Source organism: Jaculus jaculus, chromosome 4, assembly GCF_020740685.1.
Source record: "Jaculus jaculus isolate mJacJac1 chromosome 4, mJacJac1.mat.Y.cur, whole genome shotgun sequence".
Classification (NCBI taxonomy): Eukaryota; Metazoa; Chordata; class Mammalia; order Rodentia; family Dipodidae; genus Jaculus; species Jaculus jaculus.
In genome coordinates this window covers 70,445,926-70,468,708 of record NC_059105.1, presented here as the reverse complement: position 1 = coordinate 70,468,708, position 22,783 = coordinate 70,445,926, and the positions used below count along the sequence as shown (strand labels likewise).

Genomic DNA, 22,783 nt, shown 5'->3' with positions numbered 1-22,783 from the left:
AGGCTAACCTAGAATTCACTATGTAGTGTCAGGCTGGACTAAAACTCATGATATTCTTCCTCACCTCCACTTCCTGAGTGCTGGGATTAACATAGTTTTAAAATAATAACAACACAATCAAGAATTACCCAGAATCAATGCTGTTTCTTATAAGTTTTTGCTTAGGATTGATTTTACAAAGCTATTTGCAATGTGTGTTGAGAGCCTTAAAAATGTTCCCCTTTTCACTGAGTGTGGTGGTTCATGCCTATAATCCCAGTGCTCAGAAGGCCGAGGTACGTAGATTGCCATGAGTTCAAGGCCAGCTTGGGCTACATCATGAGTTCCAAGTCAGTTTGGGCTCGAGTGAGACCCTGCCTCAAAAACAAAAAGGAAACAAGAAGTTCCTCTCTTCAGTCAGTGTTCCTTGTCTGCATCACAGAGCACAGAAATGATCTGAGTGGCTGTCTTCTCAGTTCTCCCAACAATGGTGCCTCACCAGCATGGCTTTAGACATGAACAGATGGCAACTCACTATAGTTATGCGTCACTTAACACTCAAGATGTGCCCTGAGAATGTCATTGGAGGGGCTGTTTTATCACTGTATGGATAACCAGAGTGTACTCACGTGGATCAACATGGTGTAGGCCAGTCCCTCCACAGGGCCCCTTGAAATCAAGAGACAAAGTGAGCATGAGATGTGTGAAGTTGCTGCCAGTTTAACACAGCATACTATCTTATGGTCATCTTGACACCGCCAACAGCATGGAATAACAAATGTACGAACCAAGTATGTGGAGGCACACACCTGTGATCCTAGCATGCAGGAGGCTAAGATTTGAGAATCCCGAGTTCAAGGCCAGTTTAAGTTATCTAGCACGACGTTTTCTTGAAGTAAGTAAACCAGTAATATAGTTGCTTATTATCACGAAGTATGATTCACCAGGCATAACTGGATTGCTCGACTTTGCACGCCTGCCAATGCAGCAGGATAGTTGGCGCTAGCACCGCACAAGTGGGTGAGTAGTGCAAGTGCTGTGTGTTAGGATGGCTCACGTGTCAGTGATGCGCAGGTTTCAGCTCCCGTATAATTTTATGGAGCCACTATGTACATGCATGCATTAATTGAAGAAAAATCATTATGCAGTACATGGCTGTCCACACAAGGGATGTCTTTGGGCAGCACACACCTACACAATGAATTTTATGTAGTGATTTAAGTATTTTTATAGGATGGTGATGGTGGTGGGGGGAAGAGAGTTTGGTCATGTGTGAGGTTAAGTGAAAAAAAAAAGGAACAGAACATTAAAAGGTCACACCTACATGCCTAGACTGGAATGCACCAGAGAGCTTAGCGTTGACCATTTCTGATAAAAGAGTTATAAGTAATTTTAGAATGTATTTCTTTATGGCCTTTTGTGGTCCTAGGAAAGTCTCAAAGCACCCAGGAAGCTTGTTAAGTTTTAGATTACTAAGTCTGGAGAGATGGCTTAGCAATTTAAGGCATTTGTCTGGGATGCCTAAGGACCCAGGTTTGATTCCCCAGTACTCACATAAGCCAGATGCACAAGGAGGTGCATGCATCTGGAGTTTATTTGCAGTGACTAGAGGCCCTTGGGTGCCTATTCTCTCTCTTTCTTTCTTTTTAAGATTTTTATTTATTTATTTGAGAGTGACAGAGAGAGAAAGAGGCAGATAGAGAGTGAGAGATAGAATGGGCGCGCCAGGGCTTCCAGCCACTGCAAATGAACTCCAGACACGTGTACCCCCTTATGCATCTGGCTAACGTGGGTCCTGGGGAATTGAGCCTCGAACCGGGGTCCTTAGGCTTCACAGGCAAGCGCTTAACCGCTACGCCATCTCTCCAGCCCTTCTCTCTCTTTCTTAAATAAATAAATACTTAAAAAAAAATCAGATTCCTGAGTACTCCCCCCACACACACCACCCCCAGATCTGATTACTTGAACCACTGAATGATTTTAGAAAAGGTCCAAGTAACTTCTAAGTATCTTAAAGTCTGAAGTCCCTGCTCTGGAAAGACTGTGATATCTCTTCTATCAGTTTTTAAAAATATTTTATTTATTTATTTTAGAGAGCCTGAGAAAGAGGCAGACAGAGAATGAGAATGGGGCACACCAGGGCCTCTAGGCATACACATGAGCCAGCTTGTGCATCGGGCTTGATGTGGATGCTGGGAAACTGAACCTGGGTCCTTAGGCTCCACAGGCAAGTGCCTAACTGCTGAACCATCTCTCCAGCCCTCTTCTACCAGTTTTATGAAAGCAATTTAAATGGAAATACAGCCCTTCCAAGCTCTCCCATTAGTAACATCCAGAGGCCAGAGCAGCAGAAATAGAAGAAAATGAATGAAGAGCATAAATTATTATGATACCTGAGGCCAGACAGGCTCTAAATCTACTTTGTTACTTTGTTCTGACATTTGACCACACTTTCTCCACATGCGCCACCATGAAAACACAAGAGGACAATTGGAAGCCTTCTAGTCTCTTATCTTGTTCTCCCATTTTATACACGAAGGACAAGATTATAGAGAGCAATAATTCATTACTGAGGTATGGATTTCCCCTTTGCAGAGTGGAACTTGTTTCCACCTCTTTTCATGCTCAAACATAGATCATTTTAATGATTTCCCTTAAATGCAATTAAAACCTGTTAAACATCTCCACCTCTAACAAAGGACATCAGTTATTCTAGTCTCTGATGCTCAATGTCCCACACTTGTCAGTGTGAAAAAAAAAAAAAGCTGCCACCAGGGATGCAATGTGTCCTAAAATCTGGCTTTAATTTTCCTCCCCTTTCCTTTGCTTATAGTGCTGATCCAGGAAAACTGATTTCTAGACCTTTTATATTTATTCAAACACATGAACTGCATCTGTTTTACATATTTATCATGAGACATTTAAATTCTGCCCTTTGAAGGAGCAATGTGTTTGATAGGTTATTTCTCCTGTGTCTTTCATACTTTGCGTAGGAGACAGGAGGGCAAATGGTCACATTCAGTTGGCTGGTGCCTGAGATTATAGAGAAAGAACCAGGTGTTAGTAAAAACAAATGTGTTTGGCTCCCTTTGACTTAGAAAAGCTGTGTAGCTTCTGTTGCCCCTAAGCAGGTGGTCATGGGACACAGTCACGGACTTTCCATCTAAATGTCAAAATACTCCTCAGCACAAAGTCTAAATTTGTGTGTGTTGACATAGATGTCCATCATTACTGCCTGATTCTCCCCACCCATAACCCATTCTTTTATTGCTGATTCTTTTATTGCTTCTATTTAAAACAATTATTAAAACGACTTTATGCCAATAAAAAAAGCCTACATATACATGACTTCGAATATCATTCAGCCTTAACAAGAAAGGGAATTCTGGCGCACCCACAACACAGACGAACTTTAAAAACATGATGCTAGGTGAGACAGTCCATTACCAAAACACATACGTATAATTCCTCTTACTTGAGATATGTACAGCATTCAGATTCAAAGAGAAAATAGAATGATGGTTGTTGGGGCTAGGGATGTGGAAATGGGCAGTTATAGAGTTTCAGTCTTACAAGACGAAAAGTGTTCTGGAGATAAATACTGGTGATGGTTGTACAACAATGCTTATATGCTTCATAATAGCAGATTGTGCCCTTAAAAATGACAGTTTACGAGGCTCAGGGAACGTTGCAGAATAGGGATCAGAAAGAATGTAAGAGCTGGAGGGCTCCGAGGAGAAATGCTGTGGAACACTATCTCCAGATGGGACGTGGCCAGTGCACGCAAGAGCTCCCAGCAGCTGTGCTCACCTGCACAGCTCCAGGCCTGCCAACACCCCGCCATGGACAGGGAAAGGCTCACGAGGCCCCCCACCTCAGGTAACAATTGTGGGGGAGGGAGGCCTTTCTGCAGTGCTATAGCCACTGGTAACTTGCCCTATGCTCCCCGCCCATAACCCATAAATAACCGCCCACCCATGTTCATACAAGGAGCCTTAACCAGACTCAGTGGGCCTCACACACAAAACATCAAAGTACAAAGATAACTAGTTGAGAGGGAAGAAGCAGGGGTTAAGAAGGAGTGAGACAGGAACAGGAGAAGGAAATAATAGGGGTGAGTGTGACTGGAATACATTATATTACTCACACGAAATTTTCAAAAAAAAAATTAAAAATATTAGTTTATGTTATATATATTCTATCATAACGAAAATATAAATGTAAATTGAAAACACTGATGACTATAACAGTAGATGAAATTTCAGCACAATAGTGTAGGACACCACAGTGGATCAGATCAGTGGGCCCTGCAGGTGCCCAGAGAGGCAGGATGGAGGATTCACTGACCTCGTGGTTTCTGTAGCCTCATCTCATCTTCTTCTTCCTTACGGCAATGCTACCCTCTAGTTTCTCCAGAGCTTCTTCAGGAAAGGCTATTGCCAGGGGCTCTTTAACTTCGTAGGGTAGAGGGCATGGGAGGGTGTATATGAGAACCACCAACCTGCCCCTATCAGGACAAGAGTGAATATCTAAGCCTTGTCTTCATAAAACCAGAATATGGAGAATTTTGTCTTGGACACCTGTCATCTCTGTCCAAATCCAAAGTCCCCTGGGCTTGTACCCAACGGGCCTGCACTGCCTCACATGGCCTATGAGTCTTTGCTGCCTATTTCACTTGACTTTGAACTTCTCAACCTTTCTCAAAAGCTATCAGTCAGTAATGTTAATAGCTAACAAGGCTCAGTTCAAGGCTAACAAAGAGCGCTTCTGTTTTCCTTGTTTACCCTTGATAGCTAAAAGTCATAAAAGTCCAATTATGAAATCTTTGTTATCCCATATAATATGTAAAGACAAGGTTCAGCCCCTCTAAGCCATGGGCTCTGACCCAGAGACCCAATTTTAGGTAAGGATTATGAATTGATCAGACTTGGAGATTTTTCTATTGTCAGAGTCTCCTAAGACAGAGAGCAGATTTCCTTCTAACAGGGTAACAAAGACCCTTAAAAAAGAATTAAGGGGGTTGTGGCTGGAGAAATGGCTTAGCAGTTAAGGCACTTGACTGCAAAGCCAAAGGACCTTGGTTTAGTTCCCCAGGACCCACATAAGCCAGATGCACAAGGTGGCACATTTGTGTGAAGTTTGTTTGCAGTAGCTAGAGGCCTTCGTGTGCCCATTCTTTTTCTCTCTCTATCACCTATCTATCTATCTATATATATATCTATCTATCTACCCATCTATCTATCTATCTATTTGCCTCTTTCTTGCTTGCTTACTCTCAAATAAATAAATAAATAGATAAATATTTTTAAAACAATAACTAAAATTTCAACAAGAAATCCCATCCTGGAGGCAAAAATGGGTTGACTCTCTGGTAGCAGAGAAAAGACTTGCCAACGGAAAGACTCACTCAGGAAAGACTTATTATCTCACAGTTCTGATACCTTTCAATATGTCCATACATGGCTTTTGTTTCAGCTTTCCTATAAATTGCAACAGTGCTATAGGGAAAGCTGAAAAGAAGCTGAGAAATTTGCTGTTCCCAGGTCCATTCCAAACTGCAAAGAATTCTATTTCCTCATCTCAATTCCTGTTTCCTGATCTTTTGATAAAGCCCCGCAGAGACCCGCAGGTTGCTTGCTTGGCACTCTCAGTAATTCTGAAAGTTTTCACTGTCTAAATGCATTTCTGAGACATAAAGGTAGAATTTGCCAGGCTATCTACTCCTCCAAAAACTGAGGTGCTTCTTTGAGAGCTTGCTTTCCTTTTTTGAAAATATCAGGTTACTCATAGCATCTGTCTGTATGTCTTTTGGGGGCCAATGATCTTTGGGAAAGTACTGAGTTAAGTCCATCTTGAAGGAGATAATAGGACAGACTGTGTGGCGCATACCTGTGCTGGGACTCTCCTGCACCCAAGTTTGAATATGACAAAGGAAAAGCAAAGTGGCTCTTTTGGGTATGATCATGTTGGATGGGTGACCAGATTTGTTTAACAAACAATTGATCTGACTTCATTTTTCCACCCTCCTCAGAGCATCCTGGAGCTGGAGAAGGAAAGAATCCAACTTTTATGCAACAACTTAAACCAGTACAGTCAACACATTTCTCTTTTTGGCCAAACCCTGACCACAGTGAGTTGTGGGCATTACCCTTTTCATGTATGCATGGTAAGGTTGGCAGGAAACGTTCCTTCAACAACCTCGCTCTGCTTTCCTTGGCATTGCAGTGCCACACACAGATTCACTGTGCCATCAGCAAGGTTGATGTTGAAAAAGATATCCAGGCTCTAATGGAAGAAACTGCAATTTCATCTACCGAGAACAAAACAGAATTCCTACTAACTGACTACTTTGTAAGTATTCAGTGGCAGAAAGTGACCTTAATGGGTAGCCTTAGTCATATTTGAGAAGTCAGATTTAAAAAAAATTGAAAGTAACTCAAGTGGAAATATTTTCTTTCCTCACCTCACCCCTAGGCAGCCTCCTATAGCCCAGGCTAGACTTGAGCTGGCTAGGTACCCAAAGCTAGCCTCTGAACTCTTTTGAACCTCCTGCCATGCCTGGTTGGAAATATCTTCTTTTGCAAATGAAAATATTTTTTTCTTAGTTCATATAAATAATTTTAGAAACCCATAAGATGTGGTTCACAATGTGGACAATGGAAATGAGTCTCTGGCATTCTCTGCAAGGGAAGAAAGTCAAGCAGTTTTAGAATCTTCCTACTTGGTCTTTGTTGCAGCCTGTCTTAGAAGGAGGCTGGGAAATCCTGGCAGGAAGGCTGAATCTGGTGAGGGTCTTCCTGCTACATCAAGATGTAGCTGGTGGTACCACATCAATGAGAGAGCAAGAACCACAGCAGCCTCTCAAGCAAAGTCACTCCCATGATGACGTCAGTTCCATTGGGAGCTCTCATGATCTAAATGGACAGCTTACCCTGTAGTTTTGAGGCTTAAGTGTACAGTATACAATTTTGGAGGATATCTAAGTTGTTGAGGTCTCCTGTCATCAGTTGACCAGGCTTGACCAGTTTCATGTTCCATTAGTAATCACTGTGTAGCACACTGTGTTGTACTGGTTTTATATATACAAACTGATATGTTAGCAATTGCTTCCAGAATTACTGGATTTAACATCTGTTGTCCACATACATGAGTCAGAAATCCCACTAGCTCAATGAGTGCCTGTGACTCCCCACGAGACTATAGTCAGGGTCTTGACCAGGGCACTAGACTCTCAAGTCTCTCCTGAGAGACGCTTCATTTCCAAGTTTATTCTGGTGGCTTGTCAGGTCTCTGGTCCTCGCTGGCTGAGGGTGGGAGATGTCATTTCTCTTTTAGTTTCAGATATGCTTTCTAAAACTCAATTTTCTAAGATAGCATGAAAAATAGTGGATTTCACTATGGCATTTTCATACATGTATGTCATTATAATTTGGTCTTGTTCATCTCCCTCTCCGTGGTCCTCCTCTCTTCCTCTCTCTTGCTGTTTCACTTCTCACCAAATAGTTCCCTCTTCTGCTTTCATGTCACATGTGTCCCATTTCCTTTCTTATTCCCCACTCCCTTTGGATTTCATAGTCTCTCCTCACAGCCCCCTTTTGACATTCATGACTCCCCACATATACACACACGTATGTGAATTTAATTCTTGCCAAGTCTCACCGCATAGCTCCTGTTTCCCCCAGGATCACCTGCTCAAGACACACAGAGCCAGAGGGTCCACAGAGGAAGCTGAAGGCTCAGAAACAGCCTCTCTCCTCTGAGGCTGTGTGTTAGAAGCAAGTCAGAGAAGCGCAGCCCCCTAGTGAAGGAAGGTTGCACAGAGGTGTTAGTTGTGGGGGTGGGAAATATCATCAGCATTTTCAATGGCCTCATTCCTAGAAAAAACTGGGACCAAATTACCCTGGACTTATTTTGAAGGCATTTGGGTGATTCTACTGAAGAATGATCCTCATTGCTGAAAATGGGTCCTTTTTGCCTACTCAGAGCCTCTGTCTCTTGAGTGTCAGTATGACAGGTGCCTTCACACTCGGCTTTTTGAGGAAAATTCTTCGTCTCCTGAGTCTTCCCTCAAAACTTTTGGCCTCTGTCTCCCTCCTATTGGTATTAATTATAGCTTTGTGGGTGAGAAAGACAGAGAGACATGCTATGTTGTCCAGTCTGGTCTCAAACTCTGGGAAAACTCCTAAGCTCAAGTGATCCTCCTGCCTCTGCCTCACAAGTAGCTAGGACTACAGATACATGCCAAAGTCCTCAATTCTTTTTTGTTTAAGCTCAGGCTAGCCTTGAACTCATGCCAATCTTCTACCTCAGTTGCCAGTGCTTGGATTAAAGCTGAGGAAGGCAGGAGTCACCACGCCTGATTTTTTTTTAATGATTCTTTAAAATAAATTTATTTTTGGTAGTGGTAGTGTGAATGAACCCAGACCTCTAGCATGCTAAGTAGTTACTGAGCTTCATCCCTAGTTGCTAGGAGCTGACCATCAATAATCTGTGGAAAAGATTTGTGACAGCCCTTTCCGGGATGTCTACTCTGTTTTATCAGACCTTCTAACTCTCATTGGGTCTTGTTCCTCTCTGCTCTGTAGAACCATTCCATGGTGCATGTTCTACTAGACTGAATGTACCATTGACCTGGGCCCAAAAACCCTGGAACCCTTCTCAGAGGACAAAAGATAAGGGGAGCAGGGAGAAGTAGATGATGCAGAACAGTGAATCCTGACAAGCTTCACCTTTCCCTACCTGCCAACAGCTACAGGTGGACAGCTGTTTCTTTGACTGAGTCATTTTACCCCTACATTGGTAAAGGTGGAGTATATATTGACATCAATATCTGTTCAAAGCAGAAAGGAAAGCAATGGTGGGGATACAATGAGAAGGTGCCCATCTTTGTCTTCTTTTCTTTCAAATCAGGTAGGAAAATGTACAATAAAATGTATCTGCTATCTTCTTATAAATGGTAAGAAAAATGTCCCTATCAACTAACCTATCCATAAAATATGGTATTCTCCAGGGGAATTTAACTAGGGTTCTATTGAAATGTAAAGAGAAACCCAGGATGACTCATCTTTAATTGACATGTCAATGAGAATTGTTGATCCTTTTTAAACAAAATTTAGTGGCTAAATCCACCTCCAGTGAGTTGATATTCTTGGTGCAAAGCATCCCGATGTCTGAGTTCACAGTCCTTGGCAGTGCGTGTGAGCTGGCTTTTCTCCAGTGCTGTGAAGCAAGTCAGAAGAATAATCTGAAGTCCATGTGTGGAGGGTTAATGACCCGTGTGAAAATATTTGTAAGGTTCCTGCAAATATCATGTTCAAAAGGTCTTATCTGTAGTTGTATATGCCTTCACCAGTATTGACCTTTCTAACAAATCACTGGAAAAGAACTAGGTTAGGAAACCCCATATCCTCAAGTTGATCCAGAAAGCCAATCATCCTTGAGAATACATGTTTAAGTTTTAGATATCCCCATACAGACTCAGTGAAGTGTTAGATGGCACAGGAGGTCACTACAATGCCGTTCTCCAGCAAAGAAGGACTTAGGACTAGAGTGAGGTGTCATTTAGTCAGAGCTCATAAGAGGGTGTGAGTAATATCTTTCAGCTTGGGCCTTTTTTTTTTTATTTCTGAGTCACAGGTAAGATAGGGAAAATAAAACCAACCTCATTGAGTAAGAATTGCATGTAATAAAAAGGACAGAGAAATTTATATGTACAATACATTTTATTAGATCAGTAATAAAATGGATCTCTTTTCCTCTACATCCTTATGGCTCCCCCTATTCATGATGATTTATCAAAAGATAATCTCTCCACCAGGATTCTCATTTTTCTCCTTCCTTAGTAGTTTCCCTCTTTCTCCACAATTTTCTGTCCACTCATGTTCAGCCACCTCTCCATTCCACCATCTTATTGTCTTATCCAACTCTTGAAATAATCCATGTGAGAGCTGACATAGAACTGGGAGTAGTAGGTTATACCTAAAGCGTCAACATTTGGGAGGCCAACACAGGAGGATTGTTGCAAGCTCTAGGCCTCATCCTGAACTCTATAGTGAGATCTTGTCTCAAAACAAAACAAAACAACAACAAAAACCTTGCATATCATTAACAATTCCTCATGGCCTCTGTGATAAAAAACCCCACTTCAGCTCTATCTAACCCATACAGATGATGTTTTCTTCCATTCTGTCTGCTGCATTAACTGTTGTTCTTAACAAACGCCGCAGAATCCACTCTCTGTCCTTTGCTTGCGCCATTTCTCCTGCCTGCAGTGCCCTTTGCCATCCTTTCACGTGACCAAGGAGACCAGGCCAAGTCTTCCAGCCTCATCCTTGGTGCCTGTGACATTTCTAAATGCTCAGACCTTGAAGCTCTGGTTCTCTTGAGGTTGTGCTTCAGGGCCTAACCAAGTATAAACACACCTGGGGCGAAGCATGTGTTCTAGATCATGTGTTCCCAATGCCAAGCCAGCACAGAACTCAATAGATATTTGCTCTACTACTGAGGCAGACCTAGCCTGAGGTGTACACATGGTATGATATTTGGATAATTGAAAACTCTAACTTAAATTAAGATGAGTTATTTTAGGAAGCAGTAAGTATCCAATGGACAGTTTCATTTATCAAGAAACCAAAATAATTATACTAAAATGCCTCCTCCAAGGATAATTTGTTCTGTTAAAGTGTTTAGCCCCTGTACTTACAGGTTGTGAATTAGGTGTTTTCTTATTAATCAGACCTTTAACAAGTAGAATGATGTATTTAGATCCAAAGACTATCCTGACATTTTTTAATTCTCTAGTAACATTAAAACTAAATATAATCAGTGAAAGTCTCAGAAAAACTTAGAGTAGCAACACTTATATTTCTCTTAAGTTGTTATTTTTCCCCCTAAAGGAAGAGGATCCTAAGAATGCAATGGATAAAGAGAGGCGAAAATCTTTAATAAAACCAAAATTACTGAGACTGCAACGAGACATTGAAAAAGCCTCAAGAGACAAAGAAGGTATGTGATTATTTTTTTATGTTATTTGCTAATTGTTTTTTGAGACAGGGTCCCATTATGTAGACTTGGCAGGTCTTGAACTTGGTGCATAAACCAGGCAAGACTCAAGCTCAAGGCCATCCTCCTGTCTCTATCTCCCCGATGTTGGGATTGCAGGCATGTGCCACAAGAGCCCATCTGTGATAATCCCTTTGAGTGGCCTATTAAGCAAAAGTATTCTATTACATTCTGAGGCTTTACTTAGGTTCCATCTGCTTTTACTGACTGGGGCATGGATCCTCTCATTTAAAGAAACATATTAAATCTATATTGTGTGAATAAAGAAAAAATTTAAAGAGTTAGGTAGAGGGGCACACATCTGTAATCCCAGAACTCAGGAGGCTGAGGCAGGAAGACTGCTTTGAGTTTGAGTTTGAGGATGATCTGGGCTACATAGTAAGTTCAAACCAGCCTGGGATACAGTATGACCCTATCTTTAAAAAAAATCAGAATAGTAAACAAACAAAAAATGAAAACTGATATTTTGGCCTATTAATGAGACCTGTATTTCTCAAATTGACTAGAATGAGAGATAATTTGTATGATTTAATCATGATCAGACTGCTTTGCCCAGAGTTTGGGGGTTTTGTTCCCTTCTTTTTAGTAACCTCTGAAACAATGTGACCGTTATTAAAATTAAAGCCCATGCTTGGAAGTTAGGGTGTTGGAGTGTGAGGAAGCTCTAAAGCAGCACTGACCATTAGGACAACCACGTACTTGTGATCCTAAGTCCAGTTTATTTGACATGGGCTGCAGCGTCTCACTGAATGTAATGCCATGTGGGTATTGTCCACCGATCAGAGAGGGATGCCTGACAACATTTCCCAGAGTTGCTAATGGTAGCTAATGGTTACTGGGAGAAGGGAGTCAGATGCATCAGTGGTGTAACCACTAGTAAGTTGCCCATTCCATAGTAAGTAACCTTCCACCCATGACCATGCAATCCACCCTAATTTATCCTAATAAGTGGGGGGAAAAGCATGTAAATATTGGTGATGTAAACAGAATCAAGAAAAAGAAAACACTGTGCAAATGGATTATTAGGATGGGCCAACCAAAGGGAAGAAAAATCAGAATCTTATCTTGAAAAGTTACAGTCAGATAGTTTCAGCACTAGCATTTCTCAAATGTCATTAAATAAGGGTAAAGATAAATGCACCATCAATTCATTTATCACATGCATCTGATAAAAGCCAATGACATATAGAAACATATGAAAACTCTCCAAGCCATTTAGGAAGTCCTGCAGCTATTACTTCTAGTCATCAAGGTCTCTTGAGAGTAAGGGACTCCTATCTGTGACCCACCAGGTGGGATGAAAGGTGACCCAGAGCATGGTTTCATTTTCAGGCCTGGAACAAATGCTTAGTGCATTCTCCAGTAACTCCTCCTTCTCTGATGCCAAGAGCCAGAAAGATGCAGCGACATTAATGGATGAGGTAAATATTTGCAGAGTGCACTTAATAACAAGAGGGTTAATTTTAGAATACTTCTTTTCTAGCCCATTTGCCCTATTTACCTTTCCTTTCTCATGACATTGAAATATCAAGTGGGAGAGCTTGTAGGGCCAACTTCCTCACAGGGACTTTGAGGAATCTGGAAAAATCCAATGTTTGCTTGGTGTCCTAGAGGAAAGACAGATGCTACAGGAAAAACAGTGATGTCAAAAATAGAAACTCTTCAAAATAGATTGTTTCTTTACTGAAATCATATGTCCTTGAACCCTGTCAAGAAAAGTGGCCAAAAACACAGGGTTTCCATTCGCAAAGGCCTACTTTTGGATTTAGCTTTGCTGATTATAGGAGCCTGGGATGCTAGCTTTCTCATTTGCAAAATGGAAATATTGATACCTCATAGAACTTTGTGTGAATAAATTATCATGTGGACAATGCCAATACAACATTGCTTACCTGCCAGGCAAGATATACCCAGTGGTGCAATAGTTGCATAACAGACTGCTTTCGGGACTGAAGAAAGTGAGGGAAGAGAGAAAGGGGGAGGAGGAAAAGAAAAGAGGAATTCTAGAATAGTACTCAGAGAGGTAACTTAAAAACTGGTTGCCAACCTGTTTGACTTGACCATTATTTCACTTCACAATAATGAGAAAACAGACATAACCATTTTGTCTTCCACTCTTAGTGTCATATTCACTAAATCACACAAGAAATTCCTCACTCCATTATGAAACAGTCTTTGCATTAGGTGATTCTGGGCAGTAATAAGCTCATGTAGGATTCTGAGCATGTTTAAGATCTGCTGGCTAAGTGAAGATGATCAGTCTGTAAGGTGTACTACATGAACCCTCGGCTCTCATTGAGCTCATTGAGACATGACTTCATCATAAATTGAGGAGTAGCTGCAACTTTTATTAAGATACTATTTTACATTTGTCCTCTACAAGTAGGGTCCCTGGAGAATAAGAGAAAGGAAATACATGACAGGGAGAGCACCCTTTAAGAAGTAAGCAAAGGCCTCTGAGGAACTAGGGAATGACTTAGAGGTGCACTTTGCAGGGTGAGGTGGGAACAGGGAAATGGTGGGAAGGCAGGAAGATAGGCTTGTTGATTTTTCTGCTAGAATGGTGGGCGCCTCCAGCTTCATAGGCATTTGTCTGGCTGATGGACATTTTAGCCACCTTGGAGGAATCCACATCAAAAGGACAATTTAAAAAGTCACATAAATTGTATGCAGTAATAAAAACAGATACATATCACCTCTGTATTAAGATATAAGCTTTTGGGCTGGAGAGATGGCTTAGCAGTTAAGGCACTTGCCTGCAAAGCCAAAAGACCATGGTTCGATTCCCCATTAATGGATGAGGATGCAAGGTGGTGCTTGCATCTGGGGTTTGTTTGCAGTGGCTGGAAGCCCTGGAGTGCCCATTCTCTCTCTCTCTTTCTCTCTCTCTCTCTGCTACTGCTGCTTTTCCCATCTCAACTAAAAATGATATAAGCTTTTCCTGTGACTTGTGTGCTCAGAAGCAAGTTTGGGTTAGTTAATCTGAGAAGAATTCAGAAAGAGTGAAGTTTCTAGCCATGTATATATATATATATATATGTATATATATATATATATATATATATATATATATATATATATATATATTATTTTTCGAGGTAGCGTCTCACTCTAGCCCAGGCTGAGCTGGAATTCACTATGTAGTCTCAGGGTGGCCTCGAACTCACAGCTATCCTCCTACCTCTGCCTCCCAAGTATTGGGACTAAAGGTGTGCACCACCACACCCAGCTCAGTTTTTAGCTACATTTTGAAGGCTGCAAGACTTTGGACCAGCTTTCTTTACCTAACTGACTGGAAAGTAGGTATATAGTATTCTGCCCAACCTGGTAGTTTCAACAGTGTAAAGCAGACAATTATGCTCAGCTATCATTGTTTTCTTTTGCTTTGTTTTCAGTATAGACTTCCTTTAGTGGACAGGCTATTACAGATGTGATCCTGGCACTTCTTGTGAAAAGAAAGGCCTTCATATTTGAAGTGAGATCTGACAAACTACCACAATGCCACGTGGCCAGAATTTACATGAAATTATAAAACAGACTGTAGGACATTTTCTGTGACAACACAAAATCAGTTAACTAATTCCTTGCAAAGATATTGATTAAAATAAAGCCATAAAAAGAATTTTATGATGCCATTGAATTATATGTTTCTTTGGTTGTCTTTGCACAGAACTTTGTCATTGTCATCAGCAGCAATCATATATTAGGATCATTTGGTCACACCCTAGGCTGACTCACAAAAGAAAAGGGAAGATCTGATCCTTGAGCTCATCGTATTTGTGAGATAGTAAAGGTGCTTCAAGTACTGGATGACAAATACTCATGTGACTTCCTCAGACAAGCTGGGGAAAGGGAGACTAGTGGTGTTGGGAGATCTCTCATCACCCAGGCAGGGTTGTTAGGGAATTGCTTCTTTTAAATTCTGACCTGTTGCTTTGTTTCTTGGATCTTGAAGTACCATACTAGAATCAAGAATGCTGGCAAGGAGGCATTCATATTAGATGTTATCTAAATGCTGGGCAAAGTACCACAGGTAGGAGACTTAGACACATTCTCGGATGTTTTCAGATGCAGCATAGCCTGTGTCTAATCTCAGAAGTATGGGACAGTTTTGTTTCTATTTTAGGTAAATTTGCCTAAAAATTCAGTGAGTTGTGCCAAAATTCAAGACCTCTCCCATGGGCAAGTGACTTTCAAGTAAGGACATAAATGTTTGGAATCCCATGCTGGAGGCACAGCAAAAGCAAAAACCGGGAGGAAAGTGGATTAGCAGGACCCTGCCAATGCTTTTCCTGTAATTTGAGTTGATTGATCATAGTCTGATAAAGAAGTGATTATAAGGTTTTCATTCAAGGTCAAAGCCAGAATAGGAACAGACTAGAAATTTAGCTATATTTCTTATTTTTATATTCAAATACCCTAGAACATTGTTGGAATATTGTTTCCAGTTTTGAGAACTGTTCCTACAAAGTTCCTGGATAATGGGACACTATTTCCTCAAATAAAGCATAAATTAACTCACATCCATTTTTGGATATGATTAATGTTAATTTAATTCTGTTAAAATATTGGTGTAGAGCTCAAATGCCCTTCCTTATGGGCACTGAAAGTACCTCAGTAATCAATACTTACTTCCTTTCTTATTCCTCAGCAGAAAACTACCTAGAAGTACTAATTGTCACAAAATAATGACCAATGTTCTAACAAGGTTTCTTTATAAGATTGAAAACTAAGTAATGCAGGACTTTCTTCCACATTGCTTTCAGGGTTTATCCTTTCAGGGTTTTTCAATTTTCAGTGTTTTTGTGCTTAGCTGTATGTAATCCCAGTATGAACTACTTGTCATTTTGAAAGATATTTTAATGTTCCTTTATCCACCCAGTTGAGCCTCATTTTCTAAAATTACTCATATGGCTGCATGATATATCCACAGAACAATTTGAAACTAGACCTTTTGCAAGCGAACTCTTATAAACTGTCATCGGTATTAGCAGAACTTGAGCAAAGACCTAAACCCAGCCATCCCTGTAGCAGCTCCATCTTCAAGTGGAAAGAAAAGGTAAACCTCAGATCAGTTATGATTTCTAAATTGGGCCTGTCAGGTAGAATGTTAAGGCAAAAACCTGTCATAAATTGTGTAACATATGTTCCAAGTTCTTACCACAGTCAGTTAAGATACATTTATTTTTATTCCTTTTGAACATAGTAAGAGCCAAATACAACTAAGACTAGATCACTCTAAAGAATAAAAATGTTTTAATTTCTTCTCTCTCAATTTTGAATGTGCTCTTGTAATAAAAATTTCCATTAAATTGAAAGTTTAGAATTCACATAGGCCTAAATCTTGCAAGGTTTTATGATGTGTTTATTGTAGTATAGGGGAAGCATAACACACAGTACACACTTTAACATACAATATAATGTGGATAAGGTATGAGCACAGCTCTAAGCCCTCTTCACCCACCCCCCAACACACAGACATTTGTTGCCTTGTCCCACTTTCCTAGACTTGATGATGTGATTCTCCTGTGAGCATCTACTGCTTATACCTGTTGCCATTACTGTTCAGGAGGAGGAGGTGTAACCATCCAGTAATGCATGGACAGTATTCTATCAGAAGATCATCATGAGCTCTAAAATGGTCTCAGTCATCCAGGCAGTCATAATAATTTTATTGACATTAAAGCCCACTAGAGTTGAATTTATAGAAATATTCCTGTGAATGTTACTAGGTCTAGACATACAGGCCCAAATTGGAAACACAGGCTATAAAATATAGTAATTATCCAATTCTGAAAACATTTTGCCACCCAGAAAGCCTAAACATCATAAGGCTTATGAATGTGTTAAGTAATTTATTTATATTTTCTTCCATTTAAAATAACAAATCCTAAGGAAATTCCAGTCAGAGAAATAACTTCATGAACAATTATGATGCAGTTGTTTACAATGACCTTTCTGAAAATTACTATTTGAACAGGAGCATACTCATACATATGTAAAAATATCTCGGCCCTTTTTGATGAAGAGATTAGAGAATGCTGCAAGTGGGGCACCTTTTGGTGGGCAGAACAACCCAAAGACTTCATCTTCAGGTAATCCAATACCCAGAATTATTGTGGGCTGGGTCTATGGGAAAAGGATGTGGCTATATTTAAGTATGTTTTCAGATTTACATTTACCTATATTTGATCAAAGAAATTTACCTTTCAATTGGGACTGATAAACTATTTTAGAATCTGTAGTTTTGTATATAGATGTAGAAAAAGAGGTGGAAGGGGATATCAGGAATGGTGAGTCTGGGAAAATTATTTCATGTCATGAGATGTTATGCATACACATGTGCACACATTAGAATACACACACAGTCTGTTGTCCCTCAAGTACTTTAATCACTCTAGTTTCTTGGTTTGAAATGGACAAAAAGCATTCCAATAAAACGTTGTGGTCAGGGTTGGGGAGATGCCTGAGTGGTTAAGGCGCTTGTTAGCAAAGCCTAAGGATCCAGGTTCAGTTCCCCAGCACCCACGTAAGCCAAAGTAGCATATATATCTGGAGTTTGTTTGCAGTAGCTAGAGTCCCTAGCACACCCATTCTCTCCTTCCCTGTCTTCCTCTTTCTCTCTCTCACATAAATGAATATTTTTTTTAAAAAACCGTGGGGGCTGGAGAGATGGCTTAGCGGTTGAGCACTTGCCTACGAAGCCTAAGGACCCCGGTTCGAGGCTCGATTCCCCAGGACCCACGTTAGCCAGATGCACAAGGGGGCACATGCATCTGGAGTTCGTTTGCAGTGGCTAGAGGCCCTGGCACGCCCATTCTCTCTCTCTCCCTCTGCCTCTTTCTCTCTGACTGTCACTCTCAAATAAATAAATAAAAATAAACAAAAATAAATTTTTAAAAAAACGTGGTTTATACAATGTATTTAAAAGTCACCATTGAGGGCTGGAGAGATGGCTTAGCGGTTAAGCTCTTGCCTGTGAAGACTAAGGACCCTGGTTCGAGGCTCGGTTCCCCAGGTCCCACGTTAGCCAGATGCACAAGGGGGCACACGCGTCTGGAGTTCGTTTGCAGAGGCTGGAAGCCCTGGAGTGCCCATTCTGTCTCTCTTCCTCTATCTGTCTTTCTCTCTGTGTCTGTCGCTCTCAAATAAATAAATAAAAAATTTTTTTAAAAAAATGTTTAAAAAAAAGTCACCATTGAGGCTGGGCGTGGTGGTGCATGCCTTTCATCCCAGCACTTGGGAGGCAGAGGTAGGAGGACTGCCATAAGTTCAAGGCCACCCTGAGACTCCATAGTGAATTCCAGGTCAGCCTGGGCTAGAGTGAGACCCTACCTCAAAAAACAAACAAACAAAAAAAAAGTCACCATTGAGTTTTTTAAAGAAAAAAATTCCATAAACAATGAGAAATAATAATAGGAAGCATGTGTTCCTAATACTCCCAATCTACCTGAATGACAAGCCGATGCATTTTCCAGAAGACTGCATACAACTATAATATATAATACCTAATGATGTTGACCGAGTTAATGTGGAAAGCAATTTTAAATAGCAATTTTTATTGTTTTACTGACTGCTAAACCATCTCCCCAGCCCTGACCACAATGTTTTATTAGAACTTTTTGTCCATTTCAAAGAATTTAATACTTCCAGATTTATTATTTCCTGTGTTATAATATGTTTTGTTATATCATACACACAATTTCTACATAGAGTAAGACTCATAAATGCTTATTGAACCAAATAATAAACATTAAGTAAAACTGTAAACTTTCCTTTTGAGAAAACACCAATATATTTTAAACTCCGCATCACCTGTTAAATAATCAAAGAGCTTCTAATCATATTCTTTTTACCTACTAACACAGCAGTAACTACAACTTAATCTAACTTTTAGCCTCTGGTGTGGCCCATCTCGGCACCAATCTTTGCAAAGCCTTATATTCTTTCCAAGCCAGGCAAGATGATGAGCTGAATTTGGAAAAAGGTAAGATTCAGTCTCAAATATTTCAATTGCTTTTATATGTTGAGATCCTTGATGCTAATGAAAGCATGCCTTAGTATGGCAGCCTTACCTTATTATGAGTTGAGGTCTGTAGTCATTCTTCTTATACAAAGATAAAACATGAAAATGTAAAGCTCACATAATAGATAAGTTATTTGTTTCTACATGTCAGGCATTGTTGCAAGCATTGTTCAATTTAATATTTACAAAACTCTTTGAAACAGGCATTATTATTTATTCCTATGTGATAGCTAAGAAGAATGAGGCACAGAAAAGTTAAATACTTTGATCAAAGTCACCAGCAGGGATGGCATAGGATTTGAGCTCAGAAACTCAGTCACGCCCTCAAGTATACTGCTACGCTGGAGCAGAGTATCAGTAATGGGAGGTCTTTACAGATGTGGCTCCACCTTTTATTTTCTTCTTCCCTTTTTATTAAGAACATACTTTTTATGGATAGATCATGTGTCGGTACCCAGAATAGCAGAAATGTGAAGTTACATCTTTAAGATATAACTGATTTAAGAAAAGAGAAAGTTCTAGAATCTGGGTTCACTGATGCTACCTTCATGTTTGCCTCATCTCTCTTAGGAAAGTATTTTATGGCCACTCTAAAGAATCAGATCCCTTTTTGGGGGTCAAGGAGGGAATTACCATGGGATGTTTTTAAAATTATGGAAAATGTTAATAAAAATTAAAAAAATTTTTAAAAAAGAATCAGATCCCTTTCTTTTGTCAGAGACTCATTTTACATGGAAAGGTAGCTTGTGGAGGATTATGTAAATAAACCTCAACATTATTATACATGTCTCTAGCCTCAGAGTTTTCCATGTTGTCCACATTTGGATGGCCAAGCTAAGACAAAGATGGAAAAATAGAAAGATCAGTGGAAAAGAATTGTGTCACAGGCACAAGTTCATTATTCAAGTAGGATATGGATTCCAGACCACTGGAAAATCAAGATGGATTTTGTAGCCAAACAGGGCTGTGGAGCATTTGCCATTGTTTAGTAGGAACTTCCTTTCAGCATGCTAGTCAGACTTCTCCAGGCAATTGCTTTTCCTTTTCTTTGAACAAAAATCATACCTCTCAAATGCCACCTAGAACTCAAGGGATCCCAAGGATTACATTAAATGGACCATCTTGTCTGTTGTTGGTTCTCTGCTACTTGCAAAGCCTACACATGATTCACATTTTAAGAATTTCCTTTTAAAAAAATATACCAGAGGCCTAGGGAAGCTGGCAATATAATTTTAAGTCATTCATTTGAATTCCTATTAATAGCTTTTGTTAAAGAATGTACTGACCTGAAAGAACTCATTGGAGAGAGTATTTAGAAACAGAATAAATAGTAATGTATGACAAAGAAGAGAGAAGGGTCTTAACTGTTATCTTTACCTTCGAAACAAAATTGCAGGAGGAAAGAATGCACAGAGACTTCCTTCAGAATGATGCTAAGGAAAAAGTAGAGCTTGATCCTGAAGCAAGTAGATGCTTCTACTTTGTTATATAGGAAGCAGCCTGTGTTATCCACCTTTGCAGCACTATGACACAATACCCTAGGAACAAAATGACATAAGGGAGGAAAGATTTATGTTGGCTCATGGTCTCAGAGATTTCTATGTTTGGTTAGGTCTGTTATGTGTAGGCCTGTGAAGAAGCAGAGAGCATCATGGCAGAAAGGTATAGTGAAGGAAATCTACTCACCCCAAGGCAGCCAGGAAGCAGAGACAGGGAGAATGTGAGGATGGGGTCAGGGATAAGACATGTGCTTGAAATGCAAACCCGCCAGTGACCTACTTCCTCCAACCAGGCCCTACCTTTTAGTAGATTAGTGCACTGATTATGTTAGTATTCCCATCACCACCCAGTCACCTCTCAAGAACACCACTAGTGAGGGAATCAAGCCTTTAACACATGAACCTGTGGGGGACCCATCATATCTAAACCAAAACACAGGCAGAGAGAAAGGACTCTCTATCAAGACAGAGTCTGATCCAAAGGGTGTAGAACCCCACTGCTTTAAAAATTATTACTTCAAAATGATCTTTTATTAAAGCTGTCTAAATTGATGAGTGTGGATTTATATTTTTATAAGTCAGAATTTCAGACTGTGAAAGCCAGGTGTGATAGAGAGCAATATCTCAATCTTAAGAAAAACTTTTCACTTGAGCAGTATAATTCCAAGTCAAAATAACAAACTATCCCTATCTTCCCTGGTGGTCAAGTGATTAGGATTTGGTGCTCTTAGCAAACTACCATGTCCACCAATATGCATTAACCCTTAAATTATGGACACCAAGAAAGAATGTGGGCTGACACCCATCCACTGTGTGCAGAATGAGCCATGCAGCACAAAATCCCATGTGAGTCTGCTTTTAAGCAAACGCTGGTAGCATTAACTCAGTCATTTATGACTTCAGTCTTTTTCATATTCTCCAGATTATCCCTGCTTCATAGGGAGGTGCTCAATAAATTTTGCTTTATCTGAATAAAGTGCAGCAAATGATGTTACCAAGTTACTCCTTGGATGCAAAATTTCCTTAACGCTCTTACTAATTAGATCCTGGCATGGGCTCAAGTTACAAAGATCCATTTGTCTAAATATGTATCCTCACAGGAGACATTGTGACTATTCATGAGAAGAAAGAAGAAGGATGGTGGTTTGGATCTTTAAATGGAAAGAAAGGCCATTTTCCTGCGGCTTATGTGGAGGAGCTCCCTTCAGATGCCAGGAACAGAGCCACATAGGCACAAACCAAGACGAAGACTCTATGTAAACAATGTGGTGCAAATAAAGATAAGATGCTATCATCTTGGCAAGTTTTCCTATTGGAGTTGTTGATAGAGTCCTACCTGCATCGGCTATGCTTTACACTCATGGTTCTTAGCTTGAACCAGAGTTACATAAGACATGGATGTGTAGAGTGAGACAAGGAAGAGACTCAGTGGTTCCCAGAGACTTTGAAGCCTAAGAGACTCTGGAGACAACCCAGTGCATGCCCTCACATAATAGCATGGCTAGTCCAGGGTGGCTCAGCTATTTGCCTCTAGTCCCATCACTGTTTGAAGGCACAACAGCAACTAAGATTTAATTGTCCTTTTTCTCTGGACTTGGTTGGAAACAGGACACAGCAGGCCCACAGTGGATAAGACAGGACCTGAGAAATGAGGACCAAGTCCAATAATAGTGACAGGCAAGCAAGACACCAGCAAGAGAGACGTGGGTTAGACCACAGAATAAAGGACCAGGAGCTAAGGCCAAGGCCAAGGAACCACTGGGTCAGAGGGGATGGGAGATAAAAAGCCCAGACACCAAGAAGAGGACCTCGGGGCCAAATTGAGCTTCTGCCTGAGACAATGACCTTCTGAGGCCCCAACTGTTCTTAGAACAAGGTCAAGTGTGAGCCAGAGATGGCTGGGAATCTGAGACAAGTGCAACTGGACAGGAAATGATTAGAAGGTAGTCAGTCCATGGAACCTAATGCCTCTCTGCCTGTATAGAAACTTCTTTTGTCAAGGGGAAACTAGGTTATTATGGATGAAATGTGTTCAGCAACTCCATAATGAAAGGAACTTTAAATGCTAATAAGTCTCTAGCTTGTATGGAAAGTCCCAGAAACCAACATTCACTATTGAAATGGAGTATTGATGCAGCTTCCTCAAATGTTCTGTAGTAGAAGAAAAAAAGCTTAAGAATGAGAGGCTGGGGCTGGGAGAGAGTTTGGTGGTTAAGGT

General features: G+C 40.4%; 1 protein-coding gene across 1 annotated transcript in view; it reads left to right on the top strand.

The window, feature by feature from the left end:
- Nostrin (nitric oxide synthase trafficking) overlaps nucleotides 1-21,875 on the top strand; it is a 65,493-nt gene extending 43,618 nt beyond the window's left edge. The window contains exons 9-16 of the mRNA XM_004651926.2: nucleotides 6,011-6,109; nucleotides 6,205-6,330; nucleotides 10,875-10,983; nucleotides 12,373-12,461; nucleotides 15,974-16,099; nucleotides 17,021-17,135; nucleotides 18,938-19,027; nucleotides 21,666-21,875. Of these exons, the coding sequence (XP_004651983.1) occupies nucleotides 6,011-6,109; nucleotides 6,205-6,330; nucleotides 10,875-10,983; nucleotides 12,373-12,461; nucleotides 15,974-16,099; nucleotides 17,021-17,135; nucleotides 18,938-19,027; nucleotides 21,666-21,796 (885 nt within the window). The 3' untranslated portion in view covers nucleotides 21,797-21,875. The remainder of the gene's footprint in view (nucleotides 1-6,010; nucleotides 6,110-6,204; nucleotides 6,331-10,874; nucleotides 10,984-12,372; nucleotides 12,462-15,973; nucleotides 16,100-17,020; nucleotides 17,136-18,937; nucleotides 19,028-21,665) is intronic.
- Nucleotides 21,876-22,783: the final 908 nt, after the last annotated feature.